This window comes from Sinocyclocheilus grahami, unplaced genomic scaffold (genome assembly GCF_001515645.1).
Source record: "Sinocyclocheilus grahami isolate Dianchi unplaced genomic scaffold, SAMN03320097.WGS_v1.1 scaffold54.1, whole genome shotgun sequence".
Taxonomy (NCBI): domain Eukaryota; kingdom Metazoa; phylum Chordata; class Actinopteri; order Cypriniformes; family Cyprinidae; genus Sinocyclocheilus; species Sinocyclocheilus grahami.
Window position 1 is genome coordinate 6,581,852 of NW_015505233.1, and position 22,141 is coordinate 6,603,992.

The 22,141-nt window shown below is 37.0% G+C and overlaps 2 protein-coding genes across 2 annotated transcripts; both read right to left on the reverse strand.

Moving 5' to 3' along the window:
• Nucleotides 1–156: 156 nt before the first annotated feature.
• Nucleotides 157–16,584, reverse strand: LOC107583665 (tyrosine-protein kinase Lck-like). The gene is made up of 11 exons (XM_016269948.1): nt 16,360–16,584; nt 13,902–14,005; nt 11,961–12,024; nt 11,785–11,875; nt 11,470–11,571; nt 10,481–10,584; nt 9,395–9,580; nt 3,869–3,945; nt 1,086–1,239; nt 844–975; nt 157–731 (listed from the first exon to the last, which is right to left on the reverse strand). The coding sequence occupies exons 2-11, from the start codon at nt 13,998–14,000 to the stop codon at nt 526–528; spliced, it is 1,215 nt and encodes a 404-aa protein (XP_016125434.1). The 5' UTR covers nt 14,001–14,005; nt 16,360–16,584; the 3' UTR covers nt 157–525.
• A 3,163-nt stretch (nt 16,585–19,747) lies between these two features.
• fam167b (family with sequence similarity 167 member B) lies at nt 19,748–21,803 on the reverse strand. The gene is made up of 2 exons (XM_016269998.1): nt 21,451–21,803; nt 19,748–20,522 (listed from the first exon to the last, which is right to left on the reverse strand). Exons 1-2 carry the CDS (start codon nt 21,751–21,753, stop codon nt 20,259–20,261), a joined length of 567 nt encoding a protein of 188 aa, XP_016125484.1. The 5' UTR covers nt 21,754–21,803; the 3' UTR covers nt 19,748–20,258.
• Nucleotides 21,804–22,141: the final 338 nt, after the last annotated feature.

Consider the following 22,141-nt stretch of genomic DNA (forward strand, 5'->3'; position numbering starts at 1 on the left):
TGTTTTTTTTAAGGAAGATGTAGATATTTAACAGAATTAGTCACCGTGAATCTGAAAGCAATTTGTCAAAACAAATTAAATGAGACCCATTTATCTCTTGGACTGTTTTACTGGCTCAATATTTCATGATGCAGTTATATATGCTTATATAAAAAAATAAACACAAATCTGAGAGCAGAAAGAAGAAATAATAAAAGCTCAAAGGAAGAACACAAAGCAGGGCGTTCACTCATTCATTGAGAGCACACCTGTAGCCAAAGATTTTCCTGTTGAGTTTGTCATTTAAAAAAAAATATTTTCCATCTGCTAAAAAACTATACATGCACCTGTTTTACACATAATAAATTCTGTGGACAAAGCTAAGGCCAAATCCATGTTTGAACTTAATCATGATTATTGAAAACATTTTAATTAGAAGACATAAAATCAGTTTTTCTTTTAACTAAAAACTGTATTTTGGAATATTTTTCAATACAAGTCTTTAATGTGACCCCGTGGACTGTAAGTTTACTAAGATAAATCTTTTCAGCAGGGCTGCTCCTGGTACTGTCTCTCTGTGGCGGTGAAAAAGTCCTCTAGAACACTGCGCAGATACTCAAATGTGGGTCGATTGTCTGGGTTCTCTGTCCAACAGTGTTTCATGATATCATACAAGTCCTCGGGGCAGTTATCAGGGCAAGGCATGCGGTAGCCTCTCTCAAGGTTTGCAATCACCTCTGGGTTTGTCATTCCTGAAAGATCCAAGAGTAACAGTGTGGGGAATAAAAATTCTGAGACGAAATGATTCCCATTAATGCTACTGTACAAAGTTCAAAAAGGAAGCACATGGAGCTTGTTTGTTACCTGGATATGGGATTCTTCCATAGGTAACAATCTCTGTCAGCAGTACTCCAAACGACCAGACATCTGATTTGATCGAAAAGGTGCCGTAGTTTATGGCCTCAGGTGCCGTCCATTTGATAGGAAACTTTGCACCTGTGTGATTTAAGGCATCTTTTTAGATCTCTGGTGTTGCAGCCAAACTTTCTCAGGTAATCTAATCCTAAAACAGGATATAACAGAGCATGATACAGATGCTGCCTTACCTTCTCTGGCAGTGTATTCGTTATTTTCAATTAGACGGGCGAGGCCGAAGTCAGCAATCTTGCAGACGAGCTCATCAGACACCAAAATGTTGGCAGCTCTCAGATCTCTGTGGATGTAATTCTTCTGCTCTATGTAAGCCATTCCATCTGCGACCTGCAGGGGGCAGTGCAGTGTTAATAATAAGGCAGAATAGCATACTGCCATGCTATTATTTCTGCAGTATATAATATGTATACTATGCAAAGTATGTATGAAATACTGAGATGACTATATAACAAAGAATACTGTGCTATATAGTGTATTTCACAATGCAGTGTGCTTTACCTTCTATTTCCAGTGTAAAAAATGAACTGCAAGTAATATTTGCATGAATACTTGCTGCATTTTTTTTATCTCTTACTTGATTCATTATTTTAATCGAACTGTCAAATGACCATAATATATTTTGCTTTAATTACAATGCCATTCAAATTATTTAAGTCCCTATGCTCACAAAGGCTGCATTTGTTTGAGCAAAAATACAATAAAATCAGTAATATTTTAAAATATCATTATAATTTAATATCTATTTCAGATATTACACTTCTATTTTAATATGAATATTTTAGAAGCAGCCAGAGACTCACCGCGCCTTAAAAAAATCCAACTGAGGTGCATAGACCAAAAAAGGTTTCCCAAAGGTGAAGGTATTTTTAAAATGTAATTTATTCCTGTGATGACAAAGCTGAATTTTCAGCAGCCATGATACTTTTTTCTCTCAGGATACTTTGATACATAGAAAGTTTAAAAGAAAAGAGTTTGTTTGAAATAGAAATCTTTTGTAACATTAGGCCTATAAATATTTTTACTTTCACTTTTGAATTTAATGCATCTTTGCTGAATAAAGTAGGCCTATTCATTTCTTCAAAAGAAAATAATGCAATGTGCAACATGAGGAAGTCGTGTGACAACAATGTTGAAAATTATTTTTGAACAATTGTTGCATAGGTGTCACATATTAATTTGATAAAGCAGTATGCAGTAGGTTTGTATTTCATTCCGAACATAACCCATGCTGCACACACAGACAGAGGTCAGTTCCTGAGACAGGGAGGTTCATGCTTTAACGTCCCTTGATTTGACTTTTAACCCTCAATGATTCACTCCACCCAGCACAAGCCACAGGTTTCATACACAGAAGGCTGGTTTGCTGCTATACTTCCTGATGCATCGTCTTTCTTTATTTTCCCATATTTAAGCTAGCTGCAATTTCAACTGATCTCAGAACAGTAAGCTAGATGGCTGCTTAACTTCTCAGAAGTCTGCTCTTTCTGAATCTGCACTACAGTCAGTGTGAGAGTGAAGTACAACTGTTCTCCTAGATCAGCTCTGTAGTCTTCCTGTCATTTTCTTTAACTCTTTCACATGAAATTAGACTGTGATCTGTGATTGTGGGCAGATACTATTATAGTGTATGTTTGCAGATGTGTTATTATAGGTGAAGGTGGTGCATGATTGTAGTGTGCTTTTTGTAGAGGATGTTGCACTGTGACACCGTGCACATGTTTATTCAAGGAAGTCATAGTTCAAAAATGTGTTGGTTTGATGTGAACATGCCTCACGGTTTTGCCTCAGAGCTGACAGGTTAGCATAAATGTGTAGGCATGCATCTCATTTGTGTGTGTGTTGAGAAGAGGCGACAAGCTCCATGTATTAATTTCACCAAGACATAAAAAAAACGCCTTGACGCAAATCCACTCACTTTATGGAGAAGAATAGCTGAAAGATATCACACAGCATCTAAGCTGATCCCTAAAGCGAATGACTTTAATGCTGCCTCAAAAACATCCTGCCTCTCACGTTCTCTGTTATCTTTTCTCCGCCAACATTTCATTGAATATCTTGTTGAAAAACGATACCTTAATTTCTTCACGAAAGAGAACTCAGAGCTGAATCAAAACACAAGACTCTCTACTCAGAAATTACTGTCCGTTTGTGAATAGTTCATGGAAATACCATCAGATTTTACACTGCCGTTCGAACAGGATCTGTTCCCACAATAATTAGATATTCTCAACGAAGCATGGAGTGTCATTAATTAGGTCAAGAATTACCGTGACCTACATCAGACCTTTGTGTGGTCCTTACAATCTTTGTGTACAATATTATAGCAAACAAACAAAGAATTGTATGCTTGGTCAGAGAATGTAAATTTAATGTTAGTAAGAAACAGAGCATAGAGTCTTTGCATCTGATTCTGATAAAAAATACTGTATTATGAAATATTAATTTTACTTTCTATTTTAATATATTGTTAGATGTAATTTATCAGTCTTCAGTGTCACATGATCCTTCAGAATTCATTCTAATATGCTGATTTGGTGCTCAAAAATCATTTATTATAATTGACATTGTGTATATACAATATATACTGTATATATATATATATGGACACATTTATATTGCATGTTCATCAAGTCTGGGTAGTTTGGCTTGGGTAGCAGAACAGTTGTTGTTGGATTAAGGTCTCGTTCCAGCACACACAGTCGTGCTCATTGTTAACGATGAGATTAGGAAGCAGAGCAGCGGCTGAGTAATGCTACCGTCACAAGCTTAAAGACAGTGGTCAAACAGAGGAATGAGTGATAAACCGATTATGCAAGGGGTTGTAATGTAGACTTGAGCTTATAACGCGTACAAATAGGTCAGTTGGTTTCCTGTGAGGTACAAATGTCTCACCCCTGATGTTTTGAGTGCAATACTGACCAAAAAAACCAAATGAATACGGTCAGGTGCAGTCTACCTGAGCAGCCATATCGATCAGCATATTGATGGGTATAGCACATCCTTCTGGAGTCTTCAAAAAATCCACCAGGCTACCTAAAATTAGAGATAACACGACATTTTAACACACAGCAAAACAAGATATCAGAATTTAATAACTATGCGCTTTAAACCATAAAATGTCAAATATATTCAAAGAAAAACTGGCTAGAAACTCAAGTGAGACTGGCCAGGGCATTTTCAGCTCCCAGCATGCACTGCAATGGACTGAATGGAAATAGATATATTGAATGGAAATGTATTTATTTATCGATCTGTCTTGTCTTCAGCAGCCTTTTTTAAACATTCTTCAACCACAACTGAATGTTACCGGAAGCGCGCTCTCTCCATCAGTCATTTTAGTTCAAAGGCAAAAGGAAACAGCAGATAGATGAATGCTGTTGTTTTGGCGCTTAAAACATTCTGTATGTTCTTCTCTGAGCTGACGAGAAACGCAAAAAACAGCATTCAGATTGGATCCAAGAACTAGAACATAACAACTTCAGGAAATTCGCGCAGCCAGTTTGGATTAGTCACTGAGACGTCTGGTGTTAAAGGCCAAAGTTGTTGCGTTTGAGACGACGAGCTGTGTTGGAAAAAGAAGAACCGACTGACCCTGAAGGAAATTCCCACAAAGGTGCAGCGGAAAATGCTCTGTTAGGAACTCAAGTAATCAGCCATACACACTCCTTTCATCTCAGGTTGCATTAGGGTGTAAAATTCAAGGTCGTGGTTAAGTTTAGATGAAGTTCCCATGTTTTGAATCATTCTGTCATTGTCTCCATTGTTAAAATAACAGAGGGGTGGAAAAAGGGCACATCAACCTCTTCTTTAAAATAACAACACAGACAACAATTGTGCTTTAAAACACATCACATGCATCCTAAACAAAGAATTGGGAGATTTACAAGCAGAGCGTAGTGTTCCATCAGCTTCCTTTAAGAGGGAACACAAAGCAGGACCATTCACGAGCTGCGCCACCAGCGCGCTGACGTTGTTGTACTGTGGCTGTTCCTCTTAGAGTCTTTTGTTACCGTCGGCATCAATATGACATTCTGGAGGCCCAACAATCCTCTTAGGTGCAATGAGACCGACAAATCACACAAACAATCCCTACTGGGTTACACATGGAAAAACGTACATCGGAATACGCCTGCAATGACGACCTAGGTGCCATTGTTGCGTTAAAAGAGAAAATATAGGGTGTGGAGGTCTTTTTTGTGAGCACCTGTGACCATGGTGACCATTTATGAGTCTGACTTCTTGTGGTGAGTTTCTGGGTGGTTGGGTATAAATTAGAAAGCATTCCCGATACTAGCCTATGGAACAAATTATAAATTACACTGTTTCCTCTTTCCTCTCTTCCTGTCCCGCTGCTTTTTGCCTCTCTCTGTCTTTTCAATGTGATGGAATTTGCGTTGTAACTGTGAACCTACTTTCTACGTCAAGTCCGGTTTTGCTGTGCATTGCTCTAAGCAGGTTGCAGTGAGATGTGGTGTGTGTATGAAGGGCTTATTATGCATTAGTGGTTAGAGAAACATTAAGCAACATTACTGCAGCTATAAAGATTTTTAGCCCTTCTGAAACAAACTGCTGTATAGGTGTTTCTCATGAATAAAGTTTTATCAAGATACAATCATAAAAATAAAATGTCCAAAAAGCAGAAACCAAACAATATTATAGCATCTTTAGAGGAATCATTCACCTTAAAACTGTGTCGCTTCAAACCTGTATGGTTTTCTTTCCTCAGTGGAACACATTGTTCTGAAGGAGCATTTTGAGGAAGATTATACTGCACTTTTTAACACAATGAAAGTGAATGTAGACTGATGGCTGTCAAGATCCAACCCCCAGCAAAAAAACAAATCTTAGTCCTTAGGACTTGTGCAACATTTTCCTTTTCATGTGAAGTCGTTTTATGCCTTAAGCTTGACAACTCACAGTCAAAATTCTGTTAAACATCTTTTGTGTTCCACAGAAGAAACAAAGTCATATTGGTTTGCAATGTCATTAGGGTGAGTAAACAGTGTTGGGGGTAACGCATTACAAGTAACGCAAGTTACGTAATCAGATTACTTTTTTTAAGTAACTAGTAAAGTAACACATTACTTTTTAATTTAGAAGGAAATATCTGAGTTACTTTTTCAAACAAGTAACTCCAGTTACTTTCTTCCCCCATGTATTGACTGACAGCTCTTGTGTTGCCATATTGAGAGAAATCAGGGAATATGTACAGAGGCTGTGTGAACGTGATGCTTACTGTAGTTCTACACTAAATATGAACAGATTCAGTCTTCCTCAAAATGAATAAAAACAGTCAAATGCAAACTCGGAACATTATACAAACCTGCAATAATTAAATATGTTAAATAAGACAAATGTCATTTATGTATTTAATCCCATTTTATTAACCAATGTTTTTGTTACTGACCTTCGATGATCCAATTCAACCATACTAAGCAAAAATTACACATTTGTGTTTCATTTTTGTTATTGCTGAATAGTGTTAAACTTTCTTCTCCTGCTGTCATATTCTTCATGCAAATTGTTTGAGCTGTGCCCTCTACTGTACAGATGTGAATTCACTTTTCCTTCAGCCTGAGGCTCATTCATTTCACTTTTGTTGTGAAAGGGCTTTTACATTTGTACTTTTTATATTAAAAACAAACAAATAAGCCCAGCCCAGATTTAAAAAGTAACGCAAAAGTAACGTAACACATTACTTTCCATAAAAAGTAACTAAGTAACGTAATTAGTTACTTTTTTAGGGAGTAACGCAATATTGTAATGCATTACTTTTAAAAGTAACTTTCCCCAACACTGTGAGTAATTAATGACAGTGTTTTGTTTTTAGTTTTTTGAGTGAACTAATCCTTAGGAGAAAAGGAGTGGTAACAGATTGAAAATTGTTTGAACATGTTTTGAAAAAATGGGACTTCTGAAACGTGCATCAGATCTGAGGATAATAACAACAAGTTCTCAAACAAGTGGGTCATTTTATGTTCTAGAACACTCAAGGTGGGAACACCAGATATGAAACACAAGCTCTGCATGCCATTCACAAGAGGGCTACGAGGGACGTCAAAACCTCTTAGTGAACATTGACAGGCATGAATCAGCTTGTCTGATTAAACACCAGACATTTTGAAGGAATAAAAATGAGGGTTGTGACTACCAGATATTGAGGGGGACATGTCGCCTCAAATATTCAGATTAGTGGTTGAGCGATACAAGATTTACATTTGGTCCCACTGTAATCTTGAACATTTTTACACTACCGTTTAAAGGGGTCATATGATGCTGCTAAAAAGAACATTATTTTGTGTATTTGGTGTAATGAAATGTGTTTATGCGGTTTAAGGTAAAAAAAAAAAACATTATTTTCCACATACTGTACATTATTGTTTCTCCTCTATGCCCCGCCTTTCTGAAACGTGTCGATTTTTACAAAGCTCATCGGTCTGAAAAGCGAGGTGTGCTCTGATTGGCCATCTATCCAGTGCGTTGTGATTGGCCGAATACCTCAAGCGTGTGACGAAAATGTTACGCCCTTACCATATTATGATGCCCTGTCCGGCCGGAGCGATGAGACAAAAACATTAAAACCCATTACAAACGAGGCATTTGTTGCATCCAGTGGGGATATAATTATGGATTATAATGACTTGTACTGTCTTTTTACGCGTTGCATTGCATCGCGCCGCGTAAACATAAAACCATACCTGCATTTGTGATCAGAGAAATGACAAACAACAAGTGCTACTCTACACTGTCCAAAAAACTTGCGTTTGAATTGTCTGTGGCAAATTCTTTAAATATAAAAAACGTACTTACAGTCTGTGAGTCAGAACAGCCGGCATTGTAGTCTACTCTACCAGGATCAGGAAACAGTCCTCCATAAAATGCGCTGGACACATCTGAATATTTGGGTTGAACTGTTCTGGAACAGTGTTGTAAATACAACTTAACCACTGATTTCTAGTCGTGTCCTCTTTTGGAAGGCCAAACAAAGTAGTTTCGCTTTCACAATGAAACAGCGTCACACACCGCGGCCTTGAGTGAGTGGAGGCCGGCTTGAGTGAGCAGAGGCGACAGGGTTGAGAATGGCACTGCCGGCAGATTCGACGAAGGAGCGTCAAGCGGGCTTGCGGCAACCACATGTGACGACCCCGGGCTGGACTCCGCTTCGTCCACAGTGAAAGCCGATCCGGCGATCCACAGTGCGAAGTTTATGTATTTCCTGCAGCGACCAGCACGGATCAGCTCCAGGCATGACGAAGCGGATATCGTCCTCTTTTGGAAGGCCAAACAAAGTAGTTTCACTTTCACAACGAATCACAGCGCCTTCACGACATGGCGGCGGCGGCGGCAACAACAATACTACAGTGAGAATAAAAGTTACGCCTTCTATCGTTGCGTGAATATTTGGGCGGCGTTATGCAAATCTTCACACATAGTGAGGTAGACATGTGGGGGCGTGTTAGAACGAACCAATTTAGGTAGGAGTGGTTGACTTAACTTTTATAAAGAATATCTCTTTGGATTTGAGACTTTAGTCTTTGCAACTTTACAGATCTTCTTTATGCACCAAGAGCTTGTAACACTCCAAAGAGAAAGGAAAAATTGAAATCGCATCATATGACCCCTTTAAACATTTGAGGTCAGTCAGTTTTTTTTAGCAAGGATCAAATTAAACTGATTTATACATTGCTGCAAAAAATATATATATATTTCAAATAAATGCTGTTACTTTAACTTTCTATTAATAAAATAATCCAGAAAAAATTTATCAATGTTTCCACTATTTTGTATCACAATATACAGTAACTGTTTTTACTGTACTTTATTAAATGAATGCAGCCTTGGTGAGCATAAAAGCTTTCTTTTAAAAAACATAAAATCTTATGAACCCCAAACTTTTGAACAGTGGTTTTTGTTGATAAATCTTGATTTTATGAATAAGGTGTATGCTAACAAAGATGCGTGTATAATCATAGTTAAACATAAAAAGGCTCATAGATGTGCATTCGTATAAGTAAAAGAGACAGACCACATGTCTGTAAATATAAAAACACTGCGCTCAATGAAAGAGACTAAAAAAGTTGCCCCTCAAAAATACTCCTGCACAGTAAAAGGGGTGTTTGATGTTTCTCTGCTGAGAATCATTCAGGTGAGTGAGGGACGCGTATTGAGATGCCTTCAATATCTTCAAAGCCTTGAGAAAGCTTTGTTTTCATAGAGCGGACACAAATGAGGAACTGCTGTGGGCTTAACACACAAACAAAACTGCTCATGGTCCTGATACTACTCAGACCTGTTAGATCATGAAACCCTGATGAAAGTTTGAATGGAAGTTTACTCAATGAATGTGTCTGTGTTTTGTAAAGGAAGTTCAGGTGGGACGCAGGGATTAATCATTTAGTACTAGACATAAAGGCTTTGTCATTCTATTGAAGTCTCCCCTCCCTTGTTCGCATGAGTGTGTAAGTGTGTTTGCGTGTCTCACCGTTCTCCATGAACTCAGTGATGATGTAAATGGGCTCCTGCGTAACCACAGCGAAAAGTCGCACTAGTCGAGGGTGCTGCAGGGTCTTCATCAGGTTCGCCTCAGCCAGGAAAGCACTGATGGACATGGTACCTGTCTTGAGATTCTTGATAGCCACTCGACGGTTGTTGTTATACAGCCCTATAAACAGAGAGTGAATAAAGGGTTTGTGTTATTTTCACCCATAATGAAAATTCTGTCATTAAATTTCTCATGTCGTTATAAACCTGTGTGACTACTCTTTTTCTGTGGAACACAAAGGAAGATATTTTGAAGAATGCTGCAAACCAAACAGTACCAAAACCCCAAAAAACCCACTGAGACAAGACTCAAAATATCTTCTTTTGTGTTCCACAGACAAAACAAAAAGTCATATTGTTTTGGAATGACATGTGGGTGAGTAAATGATGACAGAAATTAATTTTTATGGGTGAGCTATCACTTTAAGGCTGATTTTGAAATAGACAACATCTCATTCACTGAAAAATGATTTTCCTGAGGCCAAACTATTTAATTAAGGTCTGAATCTAATCTTTCTGTTGTTATAAAAGCATTGAGAAATAAGTGGCAATGTGAAAACCCTGCTATTTCCTTATCAGAATGTTTTTGTTTGAGGGTGTTTTTAAAGAATTTGATCTGTGAGAAATTCACAGTGTTTTCCTTCACCAAGTTTCTTTGGCTTCACATTGTTTGACTTCTTGATATCCGGTTGACTTTATTTCTTTGGGGTTGATTCATATTATGTTATCACAAATGAAAATGACTGGAGGCACCAGAACAACAGGAAAATCCAGAGTCAGAGGCTGCCAATTGCACATACAGTCATACATCCACCTTTATAACAGTGAGAATTTCTAGATTGGAGCTTAGAGTCATTTTACATTTAATGACATGAAGAAAATGTTAAAAGTCAAACTGTCAAACTTAAAAAAAAAAAAATCAAACAATTCTGAGCCAGTATTGTAATGTGATAGCACTGTCTGATGTGCCCTTATGGTTCTGTGTTTGCTTTTGTTGTTGTGTGGGGAGAAATGCATTGTTTTATACCTGGTGAGGTCTCACTCTCTCTAATGAGGAAGGAGCCCTGTGTATTACCGGGGGCCAGTAATAGCCTCATGGCGTCGTTCCTGGAAAGGTTTTTAAAAAACCACCTGCAACACAACAAAATCATAATTTTCTTAGGGGTTTGACTCATTAATTATCTAATTTTGGGGTTTCAGTTGTTTAAAAGATACAGGGTTGGGATGTTTCATTACTCCCACGTTCAGATCCTCCCACAATCAAAAGTCTTAAACCTGAACATATACGCAGAAATGTGGCGTCAGCAGGTTCTGGGGTAGTGATGCTCAGAAACTTGTGTGATTTGTGGGAGTATTTTTCTTTCTATTCTTTCCATTACTGACACCCTGTAATCATCTGTCGTAAGCAGCAAGGGGTATCCTAAATGAATCAACCTTTCAGCCACAGGTTTGGGGTGGTATTTCCCAGATCTCATTGTGGGGAAGCTGATTTGATCTTCTTTGTTCAGAAACCCACAGCAGGTGATCTGCATAAATACTTTTCTGTCATCACAACTCTCGGAGGGAGGCATGGTAATGTATATGACAATGTTAATATGTTTGATCTTGGCGGAATAGATCTGCTACGTGGCTGCTGTTGCTTTGGCAGATCAAATACAGAGACTTGCTATATTGCCAATTCATCCACAAAATTCTGCTGTGAGCATGCTGCTGCACATATAACATATATGAAATAACCCCCATATAGCATACATGAATCACCCTGTAGCAGATCTATACAGGTGGAGCTGGGGAAGGTGGAGGGTTTCCAGCAACTCACTGGCTGCTGATACAAAAAGAACCAATCAGCTGTGCCATGTGATAATGATGTCCTTATGTCAGATTGAGTTTGACCTATCGGACTGCACCATCTAGAGTTTCATGCCAGAACTTTGGATTTAATTGTGCTTGTGTGGATTTGTTTGGATATATGTGAGTGTATGCACTCTGAATGCAATTGATCATTGTGTTACTTACGGTTCTATCTCCATGCTGTTCAGTTTTCCTACAAAATTCTGTGGTATGTATCCCCTCTGCCCGGTAAACAGAGACTCCGCCATGAACCATTCAGGATCATCGCTAAAACACACATAGACACATACATTATAGTTTAAACCATGACAGTGTCTCCTCTTAAAACTGCACAAAAAACTGAAACGGAGAAACCCTGAATTAACATTCAGTTCAATTCAGCTTCTCAAAACCCAACTTGAGTCGGTGAGAGTCAGTGGTCAACCATGTTTTGATGATCTACTGAGATCGTCAGACTGTTTGAATGTAGGCTTTGCTTACGCATTTAGGATCTTTAGCTTCTCCCCTTTTTCAAACCCAAGGTCATCGCTGTGGCACGGCTCATATTTGTATAAGGCTACCACCAGGTTCTCTGGAATACACAGATGACAACAGTGAACAGTCTGAAACACCCATTAAGAGTATAGCTGTAGGACGTTTTGAGCGTGTCTTCTCACCTGGAAGAGGAGATGATGGTGGAGGTGTGTACTGGGATGGATAAGGAATCAGAGGATCATAGTTCTGTGTGAGAGAGGATAGAAAACAGTCAAAATCCAGTATGAATAAAAAATATTCATTCATAAAAAAATATGGTTACAGCTATAAAACAGTGACTGTAATTCTGCTTACGTTTATAATCAGAACAGTTATGGCAATTATTATTAAAATTCTAAAAACACAAATATTAAATAAGCTATTAAAAATGTCTGAAGGAACTTTGGTTTTAATTATTTGACTATGATTAGCAATTTCCATGATAAGCTCTTCATGACATCAAAACCTTTATTCTGTGTCAATAATTTATGAATGTCATAAACCACACAAAGCCACTTCCCTAAACAGGGTGGAGCTGTTCTTATTTTCTTCTTTCACAGCCTATATTATGAAACGACTACCACAGTAAAAGCAAACATGCCATCATTCTCATTATGTCATAAACAACATGTGCTGTTCTCTTTAATTTCTAATCTACTTCAATGAAAACAAATCATAAGGAAATGTGTCTCAAATTTAGCTAGATGTTTTAGTCCCCAATTGATTACCAACACAGGCTCATTTCCCTAAGATGATGTAACTCTTAGTGGGTTGACCTGTCTGAAGAATGAGTCACATCAATGCAACTGGACCATGAACAGAAAAAAATTGTATGATTACTTAAGTATTTGCATAAGTATTTGAGCTGAATTCAAGTAGAATATTACATACAAAAAATAATTTTCCACATGATTAAACTAAACTAAATACAATTTCAGATTAAGAGATCACCTGAAAACATTTATGTATCGCATTTTTTTTGGGGGGGGGGGCTCTCAGTGTCAAAAAAGCTCTCAGTGTCAATTGCACATCTGACACAAATCATGTGATTGTAGTATATTAGCGTGTAAAAGAGCTAAACACACTTTATGTGTTAAGAGAGATAATACACTGGTTGATTTAAAAAGTAGGCCTAACACAAAAAGACATATCGATTGAGTAAGATAATACAACAGGTTGTGTTATTTTCAACACATCAGTTTTAATAGTGTGGGGTCAGTGGTCAACCATCTTTAGAAGATATACTGAGATTGTCAGTCTTGCTTAGCATTAAGGATTTTCACCTGAAAACACAAATATTCCATTTCAGTTTCAGCAAGGCAGATCTTTTTTTTTTTTTTAATGCTTTGTGTAGCACTTTGTGAGACGTTGTTGTGTTTTGTCTTGCGTTATAAACCACAGAGATTTTTAATGCATCTCTTTAGTGTAGAGAATGGCTCTACCACTTCCTTTCTCTCTCTTCTCTCCACATATTTTGTGACTTCTCTGTTACTCTCACATTACAACCTGCCTTTTTTCAACTGTCTCAAAATTCTGAAATCGTATGATATATCAAAAAAGAAAAAAAAAAACTCACTGTTACTTTTCTAATGTAGAAATAGGCTACAATTTTCTACTCATTATGTGAATTATTCAATGACTTCTCATGGGGGTTTCTACTGGATTTTTTGTTGAGCAAAATATCTTAGTTAGTTCTTAAACCTAAATCTCTTGTAACCACTCTTGCACAGCTAGCTAACTGTTTGGGAGACTTAAATATGTTTTATATATATTTAAAATTGAAAAAAAGTAAAGTATTTACTTCAGTATGCTTTATCGCATACCTTCCGATACTTAGCCTATTTCTATTCACTTTGATTCGGATACTAAACGCTCGAGCAGCCTACATGGTTGCTATGGATACTTGCCTGATAAAGCAATTTCTTTTCACAAGCGTCTGTTTAGCTCACCATAACTTATCTAACTTTGTGGTTACTGATTTTACGCTGTGATATACTTGAATGTAGAAGGTAAAAAGAAGTGTTAAGTGTAGCTAACATTCTCTTCAGCAGACGCATACAATACATAAACACATAGACGTATACCTGACTGCCTGGAGGCTTTGGGCAGTTACATTGATCGCACCATTCATCTGGATGGTAGGAGAATTCGTCATCAGGATCAAAAGAGCCACAGTTCCCCATATTTGCTAAACATGAGAGAAATACAGTGACATAATTATTAGAACTACAGTGACAACTGTAAGCATCTCCAAGTATATATTCATCAGTTCATCAATAAGTGCAAGCGATCTAGCTCCTGACGAATAAAAAAAGTTTGAAGCAGTGGCTAAATTAACCAATGAATTCATTTACATTTACAATAAATATGTTATGGCGTGTATATATTTGTGACTATTTGACATGTATTCTCTTTGAGTTTTATGACTGTAGTAGTTGAACTGAACATTCTGTGTAAGACTGCTCACACTGGATTAATTATTTCCTGATATATCAGAGAAAAAGAGCCACAAACATTAATTTTATATTTAGGCCTAACATTTAATAGGCCTATGTGTCCATAGGGTTGGACAAACAGTTCTGTCTGTTTAAAAAAAAAAAACAGTTCTGGACCAGATCTGTAAAGGAGGTTAATCCTCTTTATGAATTCTAGACACACTCTTTCCAACTCAAACACTGAGTTTCAGACAGTTTTTTGAATAAACGAAGGGATTTGGATTACAGTGATCCGTATGCATGTGTGTGTGTGTGTGTTTTACATTTGTCTTGAGCATGGTGTGTTTTGCGTTATGAATCTGGAAAGTTCATGAAAAAATCCCTGTGCATAAGTGTTTGTATGGAAGGATGAACTGTACTTTTGTTCAAATGTAAATATGTAAACACAAAAGCCCAGAAGCATTTTCATTTCCATTAAGCAGATAAATAATGGGCTAACTCAATCTGTATGTCTCTGTGCTCATGGGACAGTTTGGGAGAACAGCCCAAATCAAATCAGGAGACAAGACTTTCCACTGACCTGCGGCCTGTACCTGACCCTACCAGTATCAATGCAAATGAGTCTCGAGAGATACACGCCGAGGTCAAATGTTTTGGGTTAAGATTGCTTTCTGAAGTACGAAGCATAGTTAATGTTTTTGTGACACAGGTGTTCCTTTCTCTTTCACTATATGGACAAAAAACACTAAGTCACATTTTTCAAAATATCTTTTGTGTTATACAGGTTTGGAATGAAATGAGGGTGAGTAAATGATGACAGATGGCTTTGTGCTCATTCAGGCCTCCAGTTTCTCCTGTTACAGAGGATGTGTTTGTATAGGTTTGAAATGAAGCTAAACAGATCAAATGCCTTCCGACACAATCACAAGTTTTTTTATATATATCATTAAATCAACATTATGTTTGAGAGCAAACAGAAGTCAAAAGGTTGAGACATGAGAGAAAAACTTGACTAATTCATACCAAACAGTCAAATCTATGCCAAAAAATACAAATTTAGATTTGATTGTCCGTAGGCCTATTATATACCGAGCTGTTGTGTTTTACGTTATCTTATAACACCAGTTTAGAATGTTTAGAAAAATTCCTATTTATGACTGATACCTTCCCAAATAAATAAATAAAGATCTTAACACATACATCATGATAGTTTGATTTGGAATTTGGAATAAACATAAAAGAATGATTGTTAAAAAAATGAAAGTGGCAGCCTAGCTAGCAAGAAGGCAGTATTTAATAAGAACGCAGGGATTTTCCGACCTAATATTTATGAAATACCCCTTTAAAAAAAAATAAAAAATTAACCTGTGTTAATTTTTGAGTACTTTTCTATAACTGGAGATGAAAAATGTTACTGATTTAATATTCAAATGCAGTGGCGAAACGTAATCCAAAAAACTCCCTTAGTGACTGAATCACAATTTCAATTTAAAAGCATGAAATTGTTATTGACTGACCTTGAGGTGTAATACGATACAACACATGCAGTGATGATATACATGATATTATCATATTTCCTTTGTGAATTACTTTGCAAGTTACATTAAAATATAATGAATTTTTAACGCTAAAGAGCCAAAAGTGTAATAACGTTCTAGAAATTTTAATTTAAACAGCGCATACATTTATAGATATAATTTTAAACCAAACACACTCTCACTTCTGCTTTACTACGTCAGAATTGAAAGATGTTATGCCTGTATTATAAATGTACATAATTTGCTGAATCTTTTTTTAAGTAAGTGAAAGCCTTAATTTTTTTTCTATTTAGCAAATATTCTCAGCTCAGTTTGAAGCTCTTTTTGATATCTTTTCTTTTTTTTAATAATTGGTTGATAATAATTTTTGAAATAGTTTCCTCTGCTCCATCTCAGACGGTCTCAGGCTTTAGTTTTCGCTCGTAAAATTTCATCCAATAAATCACTTAGTGATTTTAAAAAGTCTGTCTGAGAATACTTTTACCGGCCTGATAACCTGTACTCATTAAAACTAATTTTGGCCTTGTTTTAAATCTAAACAAAATTAGATCCCATTTGGTAAAACTTACCTTTTCTGTTGACAGAAGTTGCTGATGTTAGTGATGGGCCAGTTCAGCAAGCATTGTAATGTCTTTAGCTTTAGATTTTATGAAGAACACATTTTGCCACAGAGCAACAAAACCAAGATTACAGACAAACCGACAAGATCTGTAAAGCTTCGGCGTGTATCGAAGACACAAGCTCCTAAAGTGTGTAAGGCTGTGTAAGTCACGTCACAGTCTGACTTCCCACCTTAACAAAGGCACATCATTTGCAAAGGCATCACTCACACACGCACACACACCACAGTGGTGCAGAGCAAGCTGATGATAGAGCTTCCTGTCGTTGAGGTGTTTGAGCTGATATTTAACATTTTTCAGCAGGTGCACACTGCTCTGAGCAGCTGGTGTCATTGGAGTGAAGGATTCTGGGTCAGGACTCCACTTGTCACCTGCTTTTGTGGTGCCATGATGTCAAAGAGCGGAAACTTTAACGGCATTCATGGGTTTTTGGCTTGTATTTGTACTAAAAAGAGCCACGAAACTTTACATTTAAATGTTCAAGCATAAAAGTGTTACACACATTGTTATTCCATGAAGTATTTGTGAACATTTAGGCCTCTAGTTTACATTAAACCGAATGTTAATGCTCTGTTAGAAAGTAGGCCTCTCTAGCAGAACTGTTTAACTAATACATACGTGTGGATATGCATGTGCACACTAGAAAAGAAAACTAATATGCAACAAATATTTTTTGAGGTAAATTTGACCTTTTTTAACTAGCTACGATATGACGCTCATCTGTTTCTTAAAACCTTTCTGTCTCTCTCTGTTTCTCATTCTCTCTGAGCAGACCACACACTTTTGTTGTGGCATCAGTCTGCAAATAGTACATGCTCTTGCAGGAAGTCACAGCCCAAACATTCAAAGGAGGTACATTCTTAAGTTTTCTACTGCAGGAACACTCATCTTAATTTAGACACTTATGCCTAAGCCTGCTGTGGCATTTGTATTTATTTTGATTTGTGTCGTCCTACGTGACTGAAACTTCTGACCGGGCTTTTCATGTGGTGAGTCCGGTGATCACAGCAGAAATGGGTGTTTCGTTGTGGTTTGGAGGTGGGGGAAGGGGGTTAAATGGTGAAAACAAATAATTCTATTACTCAATCAGATCCCCTCGCATGATGGACCACATAAGGGTGATTTTTGCTAAAGTCGTATCCTGGCTGGATTTCTAGTTTTGTTTGTAGCTGTAAGTTTGAGGGAGTGCCTGAAACAATGGCTTGTTTTTTTCCATTCCTTGGGGGTCTTGTGGTTGAGAGGAGGGGGGTTTGAGGGAGAGGGGATGTTGAGTGGGGCAGATCATCTTAACAGACAGTTATATATTCACAGTTACATCTCTTGTGAGAGCAAATGTTCATTTAATGCTTTGAGATTGTGAATCCATGCCAAAATTTTTTTTGAAAAAGTCCTTGGTGTTAAAACTAGTGAAAGCCGTTTATATAGCAGGATTGTTGAGCTTTATATCAACCAAATTATTTCCAGGAAAATAGCGTAGATGTTTTTTCATCCATTTTTTGAGATTTCATGACATTTTAAATTCATGTCAAATAAATTGATGAATAATTTAATGTTCAGTGAAAACACTGAATGAAGAAAACATTTTTCCTTTATCACATTTGCACTCGAGTTCAAAGTAGGTTATCATGATGGTTTCATTTAAGCTCTACAAAGCAGAATTACACTTTCATGGCACAGTGTTTGTTTTCTTTTCTAGGCCTCGAGGGAATCTGTATCTGGAACACAACTAAACACCTTTTGTGTCTTCTCAGGTGACCTAAATAGTTCATGTTTCTGTTTGAAGAAGGAATCTAAAGCAGCCCTCGTGAACTGTTCATTGAAGGTACTTGCCCAAATGCCACTGGCTTTACGAGATGTAAACTACAAAAGCTTGTAATATCAGTGTTGAGAACAGCTTTAGGAAAGATGGCTTTCCTTGTCAATGTCTCTCACTCTTTCTCTCTCCCTCCATATATTTATCTAGCATGAGATCATTTCTTGGCATGTGTCACATGCTCCTTTTGTCAGTCAGTGCCGTCACTGCAGTTACAATCAATAAAGCAACTGGTCCATTGTTTGACTCATACTGGTAAATGCAGCCTATTCTGATAAATATCAACTATTTTTTCATTCGTGTGATAACACTGCATAAAAAACCCTCTGGGTATATTCATGTCAGGATGTGCAAGATGGAAGAATCTGAGCAAAGCGAGATAAGAGCTGCTCAAAACAGTTTGGATAATTATACAAATACATGAATCAACAATACTATTAAGAAATTTTGATTGACAGGAAAATAATACTAATACTTGTATTTACAAATATAAAAATTTAAAATAACATTTATTTACAAATTTAAAGCAACAATGTTAAAAAGGTTCATACATTTTTATTATAAGTGAATGAGTTACAGTGAATGAGCAATGTTTTTTCTCCTTTCTTAATTACAATATCAATCACAATATATCTTCAAAACAACTTTAAGGCATTTTATTAATTTAAGGCAAATTTAAGGCATTTTTAGTCCTGTGCGAATAAAGTCAGTCGTTGTGTTCGACTTTAGCAAAAGGAAGTCTTATACCCTTAACAGTGCACTTAAACATTTGTACATCAAACATTTTATTAATTAAAAAATCATTATATATACACTACCGTTAAAAAGTTTGGGTTCTGTAAAATTGCTTGTGATGTTTTTGAAAGAAGTCTTATATGATCACAAAGCCTGCATTTACTTGATCAAAAATACAGCTGTTTAAAACTGTAATATTGTGAAATATTACAACAAATTTAAAAGTTATTTTTATTTTATTTATAAGTCTATTTTATTATATTTTAAAATGTAATTTATTCCTGTGAAGGCAAAACTGAATTTTCAGCCATTACTCCAGTATTTAATGTCTCATGATCCTTCTTTTTTTTTTAAACAATGTAAAAATCTTTTAATGCATCCTTGCTGAACATTTCATATATATAAAATCTATTAAAAATTGGTAACACTCATTTAGTCCTAAGATGAAATTTGTCAAATTATAAAGGTCCTTTTTGATATGTTGTAATTTTATCATGGAGCTTTTGATATAAGCACTTACAGTATCCATGCACAAATGCAGTGCTAAATTTCCAGTGCTTGTAATAAAGTAAACTAAACTTGAATGGATTCTGTAGACATACAAAGGAGGCAATAAAAACTCATAAAAATCTTTTGACCTGTGAATACAAATTTCCCAAGCACAAGATTCTCAAAAACGTACCCTCAACTTATTTAAGACCAACCACCGACAGTGGGCTGAACAGAACAGAGACTGAGATTAGCTTTTCAGTTGTTGTAGCTCTGAGCTGTAGAGTGGGGGTTATTTTAAGGTTTTAAGAGACAAGGTGACAAAATGCCTGAACATAAACTCACACTTCCCGTGAGGCTGCTGCTCGGGATCACAGCCAAACCGACGGGAGAGTGTTTCCTCCTCTGAGCATTCAGGAACGCTCATGGGAGTGTGTGCCAATCACACGCCTTTTGACACAGAAGCAGGTTCCTCCTGATTCTCAGATCAGTTAAGATATTTTCAAAAGTAAATATAAACTTTTTTTCAACTGTGCATGGGGACTTTCTCAGACCTGAGGTGAGTCCGCATTCACAAGTGGTTTAATAGTTGTATACTATAGACTGTAGTGCTGGTTACTGCATTTTCAGATATGACCACTTGTGGTTAAATCAAAGTTCACTAAAGCTTAGTGATTTGAATAAAACTTAGTGGTTTTTTTTTTTCAATAGTCCAATTTTAACACTGAAATGAAATAAATCTTTGGCTTCCAGTGTCAGTAAGAGCTGTGCATTGAGTTTTCTTGAGGGACATCTCTCCTCGCCGTGCCTCTCAACAGAGTGAGAATCGTCTGGAGTTGAGGTTCATCTTGGTGAGACCAAGATGTTTGAGAGGGGTGGAAAGAGTGAAGGTGGCTTTCATGGGGATGTCACACAGCAGGTCCGAGTCCTCCTCACACTCCTCCAGCTCATACGTGGCATCATCCAGCATCTCTTTGTGACGGTGACACACCTGCTCCACCTTCACCCTGTGGATCTCCCCCCGTAAGCGAATCAACTGCCGTGCGAGACGGTTATCCTGCATTTGCATCTCCCTCTGAGGAGCGATGAGAAAGAGAGCGGGAGAACCATTTTATAGCTCACACATCAAGTCTTTGATAACCAGCAGTAATTATAAGATTAAATTGTCTGGGACAGAAGTCACACATGCAGGGAACTGAGCACACCTTTCTGTCAAACACCCACTCAAGTTTCTGCACCTGTGTGGCATTTAGGTGCAATATGCCAAGAGACGAGAGTCATGCCACCTGTGTTGTACTATGTATTAGTATTTATAGTAGGCTATATGCAGTGTATTATTTACATATTTTATATCATTTAATAAAGATATACTGTTCAAAATTTGGGTTGGATAAGATTTTTAAAATGTTTTTGAAAGAAGTCTCTTATGCTCACTAGTGTTTCATTTATTTTACCAAAAATATCAAAAACAATATTTAAATTATTTTTTTAAATAACTGTTTTCTATTTGATATATTTTAAAATGTAATTTATTCCTGTAGTGGCAAAGAAAAATTTTCAGTAGCTATTTCTCCAGTCTTCAGTTTCATATTTGTCTTAATATTTTTGTGGAAACCGTGATACATTTTTCAGGATTCTCTGGTGAATAGAGAGTTCAAAAGAACAGCATTTACTTGAAATAGAAATTATTTATAAGACAGACAGACAGACAGACAGACAGATAGACAGATAGACAGATAGATAGATAGATAGATAGATAGATAGATAGATAGATAGATAATAAGATAATATCATTTCTAAAGTTTAAATAAAAATAAAACATAAAGCTTATGAATGCAATACCAGTTCGTTTAATAGAAATATTATAAGACAGACAGACAGACAGACAGACAGATAGATAGATAGATAGATAGATAGATAGATAGATAGATAGATAGATAATACACAATGATCATTTCTAAAGTTTAAATAAAAATAAAACATAAAGCTTATGAATGCAATACCAGTTCGTTTCTGAGCCACTCTAACGCGTCGTCTATAGTATCAAAGCCGCAGATATTCTTATAAGGCATCCCATCTTTCCAGATGTCGGATAGCTGAGTGTCCTTCTCCACAGATCCTGGGCTGCTGACATTTGAACCGTGTGTGGCATCAGTCCACGGGCGAGCCTGCAGTCGCTCTTTCCATTCTAGGTACGACGGTCTGCGCGTTTGGAGTTTGAGCTTCTCTGTCAGGGCTTTTACATTATCCAGATCCTCCATATCGCCCTCAGAGCTCTCGTCTGCTCCCAGCTCTCTGAACTCCATCACTGAGCTGCTTTCATTCCAGATAGGCGAGACTGTGAATGCTCAGACATGTGCAAGAGTGATTAATCTCAAGAGGTGTGCTGTGCTAAATGCTTATATAGACAGAAAAGTGACCGCCCATGCTCTGCAGCCTAATGACAAACTATCAGTGTTTTTAGACAGTCTGAACTTGCATGTTGCGGCCAAACGCGACATTTCGTGTTCATGTGGAACTATTCAAGTGGTACAGGGTCACTGACACCCTTAACCTCACATGCGCTCAAAACCACCTTGAGAAGTTTCAGGACAGACAGTTTTTTTTTTATCAAACTATTTGTTATCACAAAGGCAGCTAACCCAGGAATGACAAGTAAACATTTAATTTATGTATATTGTGGCCCAAAACTCT

What these genes read in the sequence shown, in the direction of transcription:
- LOC107583665 (XM_016269948.1), bottom strand. Translation starts at nt 14,000, where the DNA reads ATGGGGAACTGTGGCTCTTTTGATCCTGATGACGAATTCTCCTACCAT. An exon ending in CAAAGCCTCCAGGCAGTCAG is followed by an intron (nt 12,025 to 13,901) that starts GTATACGTCTAT and finishes TCTCTCACACAG; the next exon opens with AACTATGATCCTCTGATTCC. An exon ending in TGATCGATATGGCTGCTCAG is followed by an intron (nt 1,240 to 3,868) that starts GTAGACTGCACC and finishes TGCCCCCTGCAG; the next exon opens with GTCGCAGATGGAATGGCTTA.
- fam167b (XM_016269998.1), bottom strand. Translation starts at nt 21,753, where the DNA reads ATGGAGTTCAGAGAGCTGGGAGCAGACGAGAGCTCTGAGGGCGATATG. An exon ending in AGTGGCTCAGAAACGAACTG is followed by an intron (nt 20,523 to 21,450) that starts GTATTGCATTCA and finishes ATCGCTCCTCAG; the next exon opens with AGGGAGATGCAAATGCAGGA.